The sequence below is a fragment of the Anolis sagrei genome, chromosome 2, assembly GCF_037176765.1.
Source record: "Anolis sagrei isolate rAnoSag1 chromosome 2, rAnoSag1.mat, whole genome shotgun sequence".
In the NCBI taxonomy this organism is placed as follows: domain Eukaryota; kingdom Metazoa; phylum Chordata; class Lepidosauria; order Squamata; family Dactyloidae; genus Anolis; species Anolis sagrei.
This window is the reverse complement of record NC_090022.1, coordinates 191,676,042-191,686,913: the sequence shown is the minus strand read 5'-3', so window position 1 is coordinate 191,686,913 and position 10,872 is coordinate 191,676,042. Positions and strand designations below refer to the sequence as shown.

General features: G+C 40.9%; 1 protein-coding gene across 1 annotated transcript; it reads right to left on the bottom strand.

The window, feature by feature from the left end:
• Nucleotides 1-2,987: 2,987 nt before the first annotated feature.
• EEF1AKMT3 (EEF1A lysine methyltransferase 3) lies at nucleotides 2,988-8,377 on the bottom strand. Its single transcript, XM_060762821.2, has 3 exons — nucleotides 8,171-8,377; nucleotides 5,690-5,801; nucleotides 2,988-4,957 (listed from the first exon to the last, which is right to left on the bottom strand). The coding sequence occupies exons 1-3, from the start codon at nucleotides 8,354-8,356 to the stop codon at nucleotides 4,560-4,562; spliced, it is 696 nt and encodes a 231-aa protein (XP_060618804.2). The 5' UTR covers nucleotides 8,357-8,377; the 3' UTR covers nucleotides 2,988-4,559.
• Between the last annotated feature and the right edge of the window lie 2,495 nt (nucleotides 8,378-10,872).

Sequence of the window (10,872 nt, the reverse complement as noted above, 5' to 3'; positions counted from 1 at the left end):
GGAGAGGAGAAAGGAGCGGGGACCTTGCTATAACAACACTCTGTAACGCCAACTTTGTTCCTGGATTATGGATGTCATTTCCTAATTGGTTCTATCATAAAAACATGAGAAACGTTTATTAAACTGCAAAAAATTTGGTGTTTTTTTGGAACAGATCCTTCAGCATATTTTGCTATAGTTCTTCAGTGAATCTCTTAGAATCATAGAATCAAAGAGTTGGAAGAGACCTCATGGGCCATCCAGTCCAACCCCCTGCCAAGAAGCAGGAATATTGCATTCAAATCACCCCTGACAGATGGCCATCCAGCCTCTGTTTAAAAGCTTCCAAAGAAGGAGCCTCCACCACACTCCGGGGTAGAGAGTTCCACTGCTGAACGGCTCTCACAGTCAGGAAGTTCTTCCTCATGTTCAGATGGAATCTTCTATTACTTCATCGCGTTAGAGAATGAATCCACCAACTGCAGAATTCTGGGGTTTGTAGTTTAGTGAGGCTGTTAAAGGCGCCTCCCTAAACTACAAATCCCAGAATTCTGCAGGAGGCAGTGACTGAATTTAAAGTGGATTCATTCTCTAGTGTGATGAGGTTCCTAGACTCAACCAATACAGCATATGTGTTGTCGAAGGCCTTCATGGCCGGAATCACTGGGTTGTTGTAGGTTTTTTCGGGCTACAATCAGGGGAAACAATCAGGCACATCTAAACACCTCTCAACGAAAGATTGCCCCACCAGGCACTGCCCGGCCATCAAATGCTAATCAAGGTGGTCAGTTGAAACATTCACACCTAGCTCCAGCAGACAAGAGTCCTTTGTCCCACCCCGGTCATTCCACAGATATATGAACCCACTTTCCTAGTTCCAACAGACCTCACTACCTCTGAGGATGCCTGCCATAGATGCAGGCGAAACGTCAGGAGAAAATACCTCTAGAACATGGCCATATAGCCCAAAAAAACCTACAACAACCCAATACAACCTATTTTCTGGCAGCCCCCAAAACGAAGTTTCTGGTTTATGTTGTTCATTCGTTCAGTCGTTTCCAACTCTTCGTGACCTCATGGACCAGCCCACACTAGAGCTCCCTGTCACCACTCCGACTCCTTAAAGGTCAATCTAATCACTTCAAGGATACCATCCATCCATCTTGCCCTTGGTCGGCCCCTCTTCCTTTTTCCTTCCATTTTCCCCAGCATCATTGTCTTCTCCAAGCTTTCCTTTCTTCTCATGATGTGGTCAAAGTACTTCATCTTTGAATCTACTATCCTTCCCTCCAGTGAGCAGTCGGGCTTTATTTCCTGAAGTATGGACTGGTTGGATCTTCTTGCGGTCCAAGGCACTCTCAGAACTTTCCTCCAGCACCACAGTTCAAAAGTGTCTATCTTCCTTTGTTCAGCCTTCCTTATGGTCCAGTTCTCACATCCGTAGGCGACTACGGAGAATACCATTGCTTTATAACTATGCGGATCTTCATTGCCAGTGTGATGTCTCTACTCTTCACTATTTTATCGGGATTGGACATTTCTGATTTATAACTACTTTCAAAGTAGAAGGGACGTGGTTTTTTAAAAAAAGAATTTTCAGAGATGTTCCCAATGCCCATATGTTCTGATTTACTGCCATATTAGCCTATTTCTGCAGTAGGCCTATGTTTACAGAAAATGCTGATTGCTTGAGAAATCAGTGCTCCAGAGAAGTTACTATTCAAGGATAACAGTATATCTGGATAAAACCGGCTAGCTGATGGCTAGTTAGTACTCCCCAAGTTTCCCAGTCACTCTGGAGCCATGTTTGCAACAGACTAACAGATAAGACACAGTCATGGTCAGAGAACAATAGACTATAGTTGTACTATAGTTGTGCCATTGTTAGGATCCCTCGTGTGCTATAATGTCAATCAAAATCATAAACCACCAATGAACAACTGTATAGCTAGCTTAGACCAATGAAATGATTTGTCTTTGGAAACCAATGAGAATGTGTATTCGATTTACTGCCAGAAATGATAAAAACCCTGCAGCCCCATTGGTTGCATTCTTGTGTGCTTGTTTATCGTTATTACTACGGCCACACAATCAATAGGGGGTTTTTTTTGCAGTTTAAAATATTCAACTTTCATGGTGTCCATCCTTGCCCTCCCTATTAGAAATGGGGTTCCTGATTTTTTGGAGAAATATTTTAGTTTCTTTGCCCCTACAAAGTAGGTATCACACAATTGAACAGGAAGTGACACTTTCAAATCAAGAACAGAATTTCAGGTATTGGTCCTATCGGTGCAGGGGTCATACTATAGTTCAGTAAGTTTCTGCAAATGTCTCATTCAGAACTAACAATAGGCACATGAAATGAAGCAACCAGTTCAAGTATTTTGTGGAGAGGTGTGCAGTGAAACCATCTCAAACCTATCCTTACTGCATGTGACTTCAATCTTATAAATCCCATCTTGGGCAGGCAAAAGGAATAACGTTTCTTATATCAAGGTTTGTTTGAATTCCATCAGTGCTCTTTTATGGGGGTTTTATCCTTCTTATTTCTGGAAAAGAAATGTCAGACCAGAGGAAATTGAGTAACCCTGTAGTTCCCATATCAATAGTTAAGAGCTGTCTGGGAAGCCCCCTGTTCAAATCCTAGCTCATCCACAAATCCCAGTCATCCCTTAAATATATAATTTGTGTTTAATCACCCTATTCCCTGATTTGATGCAAGATTAATTTCATCATCCTGTGTCCTTCAAAGCAGCTGTAATGAGTAACAATGCAAAAGATAATCTTTGAGAATTTAAAAAATACTATCTAATTGCTTAGTAATACACATACTTAAATAAGTGGTCAATGGAAATATAGTTAGCAGAGGATGCCAAGCAATAAACAAATACTTTTTGTCTGCTAACCCGTTGTGTGTCATACACAGTCCCAAAATTCTTTTAAAACCATGGATACTAGGGTAGTTTCCCAAGCAATTACAATGAGAAAAAATGAGACACAGTACAAACTTTACTTGCAACAGCTTTTGTAATGAACATGTGGAATAAAACAGCACTTGGGACATTCACATGCAGTTATTTTTAGATATCAAACATAGTGAACAGAAACCTATGTGTCTAAAAGAATGAGATGACGCATTATAATGAAAAAAGAAATGCATAGGTATATAGTTTAATGCTGAGCTTATAAAAATTACAATAGAAAGTATATATTAAAAAAGCATCTCTCAAAGGGAGAAAAGGCATCATGGTGTCATTTTGTGCACTTTGGTAACAATTCATTGTGCTGGGTTGTTGTGAGTTTTCTAGGCTGTATGGCCATGTTCCAGAAGCATTCTTTCCTGATGTTTCGCCTGCATCTATGGCAAGTATCCTCAGAGGTTGCGATGTCTGTGGGAAACAAGGACAAGTGAGGTTTATATATATGTGGAATGTCCAGGGCGGGAGAGAGAACTCTTGTCTGCTTGAAGCAGGCGTGAATGTTGCAATTGGCCACCTTGATTAGCATTGAATGGCCTTGCAGCTTCAAGGTCTGGCTTCTTACTGCCTGGGGGATCCTTTGTTGGGAGGCATTAGCTGGCCCTGATTGTTTTATGTGAGAAATTCCCGTTTTTGAGTATTGCTCTTTATTTACTGTCCTGATTTTAAGAGTTTTTTTAATCCAGATAGTCAGTTCCAAAAAACGTATAATTATAGCTTCCTGCCATTTTACAGATCCCCAGGCTCTCTCCGGCACTTAAGTCATTTACTTTTTATACTGGATATGCCATTTTACTACACCATTGTATATAATGGGACTTGAGCATTTAGATTTTGGTATCCACGGGAGAAAGTCAGCAGGGTCCCAGAACCAAACTCCAACAGATACGTGTTGGCTATGTAGAAAAATAAAACAAAATCCAAATCCACAAAATGGATAGATTTACTGGAGAGACTACAAAGTGTGACAAGTTCTTTGATTTGTATTTGGCCCAATTATATATCTCCATTTTGTGGATTTCATTGCCTGTGGTCCCAATTACTTGAGAACTTCATAATTACCTGAGAGCTTTGTAAACAAACATTGGACAAAAGAGCTCAAGATTGTCTCTAACGAGAGCAGCTAATTACAACCTGCACAGCTGCTGGACAATGTATTTGGTTTCCTTTTACTCTTTGTATATTTTGAGAACTTGTTATAACTTTTCTCTTAATCCTTTCTTCCGAATTATTTCTTCAAATAATTATCAGTAATTATTTGAAGTATTCAGTAACCTAATTCCATAAATTGGTCTGTATCTGCAAGTTTGCTGTGTTGGTGGTGGTTTGACATGGTAAGAAACACTGAGCACACATCCGTCAGCTTTGTCACTTCTAAGATACAATCTTTCTTTCTCTTGCAATGACTAGGGAATGTATTGTACTGTAAGAGTCAACTTGGAAAGTCATTATTAGAAAAGTTACTCTCTGGTGAGCAGAAACCTTCAAGAGCAGCTCCCATGAACTGGTGACTCACTCAGTAAGATTTCTGGATTTTCATTTTTTTAAAAAGAGGTGGAGAAAGTAGTGTTTTGTCACATTGTCTATGGTGAACTGGCAAACTCACTGCCCTGTATGACTTTTGCTGGTCACTTTGTAGATGTTAATATTCTCAGTCTCATCTCTGAAGGCCAGTTCTGAGGTGAAGTGCATGGGGAGCAGAGTCTCAAAGAACAACGCAGTACTATGTTCTTGCCTCATTTTGGAAGACAGATAGATAGTGGACTGCACACTAGATAGGTGCTGGAGCGTCCTGATCAACAAGGGGAATGTGTCCTTGAGATAGACTATGTCTGCACCCAAAATGAAGTCATAATTTTGAGGGAACATGGTGTGGTCCACACCCCATGATAGAGCACAAACTCTGGTTCGACCCAAACACTTCACAGGCAAGTTCCGGTGGATATTCTCCTCTATCTGCTTTAAGGCCACAGGAAGATCTGTGATAGTTACATCACCTCCTGGAAAAAAAGGAGAAAAATCTGTGAAAGGGATGTCAGTTACAGTCATGTTTTCTTAAGACATTCTGGGTATACAAATATTTAATCTGCTGTAAGAACAGAGAGAGATTACATACTCTCTGTAGCTGTATGCTAAGGCTACATTTATGGCAGGGAGGACAAACAACTCCCATATCAGGCCATAAACCATGATGGCTAGAATCCAACATAGGGGGAACCACAGGTTTCCTCACTGTAAGGTATTTTTCCTATCCAAATTCCTTACTATATTCCACATAAAATAAAGCAAAACATATATATTTGGATAACACAAAGCCTCATGATTTTTTTCAGAGGGAATAAATACATTTATGAGACACCAAGATTCAGTTGAAAACAAGTATAAAAAATAACTGGGAATTTTCTTTTATAAGTAAAAATATCCTAGTAAGAAGCTGTGTCAAGAATGGAAAAAGAATGCACCCAGAAAGCCTTCCCAACTTGGAGCTCTTTGTACAAAGTATGAGTTTCATAGAGCCAAAACTGAATAAATATTTAGGTGCTTAGAGATCGACCGGCTGGTCAGATGAACAGGGAAAATTGGGACTTTCCTGAATTATGAAATCAGATCATTTGTATTCTGTATATCGTAGTCCTTGACTGAATATATTAGAAAGATGTTGGTAGAAGCTCCAGGACTAGAGATTTCACAATTATACTTCCCCATCCATTCATGCAAGGAGCTCTACATACCTAGGAGAGAAGCCACGATGCCCACTACGCCTGTCCCAGCACCTAGTTCTATAACCTTCTTGCCCCAAAAGTTCAGCTTCTCAGCCTCAAAATATTCACAGAGGGTTAAAGCCTTGAAAGAAAATAAAGAATGAGATATTACAATGAAAAATGAAAACAATACATTTAATAAGTTTTGAAATATTAAACACAAAAAACACAGATCAAAACAGATTTAATGAAAAAGGGTGTTCTGTTTTCAGCAGAAGATCCTGCATAGACAGAGTTCTCCCCACCTCATGTGTTGCTTAGTATACCAGAACCAATTTACCCTTTCAGAAGAATTAAGAAACAGCTTCCTGTGCAATGAAATATTCTACTTATTGTAAATTGTTTCAGCACTTACTGTCTGACATTTCACACATTTTAAGGACCATTCATTCCAATACTAGCTTCCCCAACACTAAGTAATATCTTTTCCAGAATGTTATCAAATGTAAACCCTCCTCTCAAAGAAGAAATTTAGCTCTCAAAGCAACTATTTTAGATCCTTATGAGAGTTTGCACTTGGCAAACCGATACCAGTCCAGCTGGACATCCCTCCTTACATATTTTCCAGGCTCTCTATGTGTCACAGATTGCTAAGTGGAATAAAAGCCTGGTTTGTCTTTCAATTGGGTTCGTCAGTGAAAAATGAACACTTAAAATAAGAAAGAAAATGAAATAATTGATGAGAAAATCATCTAAATAAGCCCTGGGGGATCTAGTGACTGTCAAACTAGATAGCACTGAACTAGAAACATAATTAGACTGATCTGACTAAGACAGTTTCCTATGTTTCATGTTCCTTACAGCACATCAATCTGGCTCCATGCCAGGCTTCAAGAGTCAGATTAATATACAGTGATCTCATCACAAGTCATGCTGAGAATGTAGACAATAAATAAAAATGAACTCTCTCAATGCAAAAATAGCTATTCATCAGGATTATGCATTCCTGATTTTCTTAGACAGGAAACGCAGTGTTGCAAGATGTTTATGCTTTCTAGCTCTAACAGAACCTGAATGAATCGTACTCAATACATCATATGCACTAAATACAAGTTCTAATTGGAACCAAAAAATAAAAAGTTTTCCAAAACACTTTGTATGTCTCCCATTATGACTAAATTCTCCATCTTTGTCACCCATAACACTCATATCCCAAGTCACACCTTCCCCATATTTAGGCCCTTGTTGCATAACATCTACATGACTCCTTTTTCAGCACATTTCCTTTTAATGTTGCGGATTTCAGAAGTGCTACATTAACTCATTTATCTTCAGAATGGGCAAATAACCTGAATGAATCAAAGCATAACTGTGTGGGTGAAGAGAGAAAAAAAATCGAGCAAGGATATGGAGAGACTGAGGCCCCTTCTATATTAGCCTTATATCCCAGGATCTGATTCCAGGTTACCTGCTTTGAACTGGATTATATGAGTCTCCACTGTCAAATAAACTGGGGTAAGAAGATAATATGGGATCAGACCCTGGGATACAGGACAGTGTAGAAGGGGCCTTAGGCCTAATCTACACTAACCATTTAATTCAATTCAAAGCTAGCTCCAAATTACAGAAGCCCGAGAAGAAACTTCTACAAAAGTGAGGCCCCATCTACACTGCCGTATGAAATCCAGATTATCTGATTTGGACTGGATTATATGACAGTGGAGACTCATATAATCTAGATCAAAGCAGATAATCTGGATCATATGGCGGTGTTGAGGGGGCCCTTAATATACATCACTGGTCTGTAGTTTGTTGTAATCAAACTAGATTTAAGATTTCCTATATAATCATCTGCACAGTGAAATCACTTTCTTCAATACCTGCCTGAAACTGCTTTAAATGGTCTGTGTACATGGGGCAAGAGAGAGGCCCCTTTTACACTGCCAGATGATCCACTTTGTACCAGATTATATAGCCATGTAGACTCAAATAATCCAGTTCAAGGCAGATAACATGGATGACCTGCCTTGATAATTTGGATTATATAGCAGAGCAGAGGGGGCCAGAGACAGATGGAGGACTCTAAAATAGTTTAGAAGAGATGTGCAGTACCAAAAGGACTGAAATCTAATCATTTTGGAAGGAAATAGTGGAGGTTTATTAAAAATATATACGGATTACAAGATTAATGTTTCTGTGGCTGGAAACTGCCTTCAACCAGACTCTGACCGCTTCCACACAGCTGTATAAAATCCTACATTATCTGCTATGAACTGGGTTATATAGCAGAGTGGATTCAGATAACCCAGTATTGTGGGATTTTCTGCCTCGATATTCTGGGTTATATGGCAGTGTGGAAGGGCCCTTTGTCTTAGTGGTCCTATCTTAGCGCTTTCTAGGTACTATTCGTCCTGGGGAGGGGGATTGCCTTTGGCTCCCTTTGAGGCTGAGAGAGTGTGAGCTTGCTCAGTGGCCTTCGGGGGGTTTGATCTCCGAGCCCTCGTTCCTCACCGCCTCCCAAACGGGTGCAGCCACCCCCAGGCGGCCCCCGTGGTGCTGAGCGATGCTCAGCTCGTGCCCGCAGAGCCGGTAACGCGCCTCCGCCGGGAAGGCCTCCGCGAACAGGCCCAGCTCCTGAGGGAATACCAACTCCAGGCCCGCTTCCGCCGCCTCGCCCGCGCTCCTGGGCGCCGCCATCTTGCCGGGCGGGGGCGGGGCCTCGCGGGCCTCCGTGCTTGCTTCCGATTGGACAGCGGGGCTGCTGCCGCCGCCGCCGCCGCAAGAGGCCGTTCATTGGATCGTTGGCGTTCCATAGGGTTAAAGGAGGACGTTGACCATTGATCGTGTTGTTGCCACATTTGTACGCTGTTTCACTGCCATGGCAACTCAACGCGTTAAACTTGGATTGACAGCTTCACTGAACTACGAATCCCAGAAATTGTTTCCAAGTGGAACTATAGCGCTTTTAAAGTGCAAAATAGGATGGAAACAACTTGAAGGCTCACAACAACAATATGTGGGCTGGGTTGTTGTAGGATTTTTTGGGCTATATGGCCATGTTCTAGAGGCATTCTTTCCTGACGTTTCGCCTGCATCTATGGCAAGCATCCTCAGAGATTGTGGGGTCTGTTGGAAGTAGGAAAATTGGTTTATATATCTGTGGAATGGCCAGGGTGGGACAAAGGACTATTGTCTGCTGGAGCTAGGTGTGAATGTCTCAACTGATTAGCATTTGATGGCCTGGCAGGGCTTGGGGCAATCATTCGTTGAGAGGTGATTAGATGTGCCTGATTGTTTCCCCTCTGTTGTTTTGCTGTTGTAATTTTAGAGTTTTTTTAAATACTGGTAGCCAGATTTTGTTCATTTTCATGGTTTCCTCCTTTCTGTTGAAATTGTGCACATGCTTGTGGATTTCAATGGCTTCTCTGTGTAGTCTGACATGATGGTTGTTAGAGTGGTCCAGCATTTCTGTGTTCTTGAATAATATGCTGTGTCCATGTTGGTTCATCAGGTGCTCTGCTATGGCTGACTTCTCTGGTTGAAGTAGTCTGCAGTGCCTTTCATGTTCCTTGATTTGTGTTTGGGCGCTGCGTTTGGTGGTCCCTATGTAGACTTGTAGCATATTATTTGAGAGGGATACCCTTGCTGCCCAGAGGGATACCCTTGCTGTTGCTGGAGGAATGCCAAGAGGAGTGGTAGTTCTCATAAAGCTTTCCCTTGATTTGAGTCTACTGGGAGGAGGCTGGTAGTGGGTGGCTTTCACAGTGTTCAACCTTATTTCACATTTAGCAGCAACTTCCCGTCGCACATCAGGGAGTCAATGCCAGCTAGCTTGTAGAGCTTATCAACAGGTGTAGGTTTAAGATATCCTGTGGTTATTCTGCATGTTTCGTTTGATGCTATGTTCACCTGTTTTGTGTGGACAGACTTATGCCAAACAGGACAGGCATTCTTGACAGTTGAGTAAGACAATGCCAGGGCTGATGTTCTTACTAATTTTGGGTCTGCACCCCATGTGCTGCCAGTAAGTTTCTGCAGGATGTTATTGCGTGCAGCTACTTTGTGCTTGGTGTTCAAGCAGTGTTTCCTATATGCTAGTGTTCGAACTAAGATGACACTGTGATGTTTAGGATGGAAACAGTGTTCAAGCTCTTGAATTTTCCAGGTGACTTTTAAGTTTCCTGTTGGCTTCACGGTTGCGTAGGTGGAAAGCACACACTTGCGTCTTGGCAGTGTTAGGCTTTAAGTGGTTATCTTTGAAGTAGATGAAGTGCAAAATGATAGGGAGCTAGGAGTGTATGTCTACACTGTAGAATTAATGCACTGTGACACCAGTTTAGCTGCCATAGCTCAATGCTACGGAATCATGGCAATGGTAGAATATCTATCCACATATATATCTATTTAGCCATCTATCTCCCCCATATGGATATATATATATATAGAGAGAGAGAGAGAGGTCTGTGTGTGTGTGTGTGTGTGTATATATATATATATATATATATGAATTGTGTGGGTGTACTGTAGAATTGTGTGCCCCTCAACACACACACACACAGCACAATAATATATGAATTGTGTGTGTGTGCTGTAGAATTGTGTGTCCCCCAACACACACACACACGGCTCTATAATAATAATAACAATAATAATAATCGTAATAATAATAATTCTTTATTTATAATACGCTTTTCTCCTTCAAAGAGACCCAAAGCAGCTTCCAACATAATTTGTTGTCTACTACTGCATTAAAATCTCCAAGAAGGACTATGTCAATATAACCCACTGAGGCAATTTCTTTGTGGAATTTTTAGCAAAATTTCGCTCTGGCACTGTTAGGGGCATAAAGGTTTCCGATTAAGTTTTTTTTATTTGCAATTTTTATTGTAACTAATTGGTAGCAACCTTCCTTGTCTGTTCTGCTAGAAATTTCTTTTATAAACAGGGTCATTCCCCTCTTCTTTTTCATATCGGAAGTTATAAACTCCAAGCCTAGTTTCTTGTGGTCCTTCCTGGAGATGTGAGTCTCCTGCAGTGCCATGATATCTGCTTCACATTTTTAAAATATAGAAATACCATTACCTTTTGTTGAGGGCATTCATGCCATTGATATTAAATACTAATACTTTCAAGCACCTCATTTTAACAAAGCCTCTCTTTCTGACTGCTCATCATGATTGTTCTCTTTTGTTGATGCCACCAGAGTGGATTTT

Excerpts from the sequence above, each read along its gene's own strand:
- EEF1AKMT3 (XM_060762821.2), bottom strand. The coding sequence starts at position 8,356 with ATGGCGGCGCCCAGGAGCGCGGGCGAGGCGGCGGAAGCGGGCCTGGAG. Across the intron at positions 5,802-8,170 it reads CTGCACCCGTTTGGGAGGCG|GCTTTAACCCTCTGTGAATA; the intron begins GTGAGGAACGAG and ends TTTTCTTTCAAG. Across the intron at positions 4,958-5,689 it reads CATCGTGGCTTCTCTCCTAG|GAGGTGATGTAACTATCACA; the intron begins GTATGTAGAGCT and ends CTTTTTTTCCAG.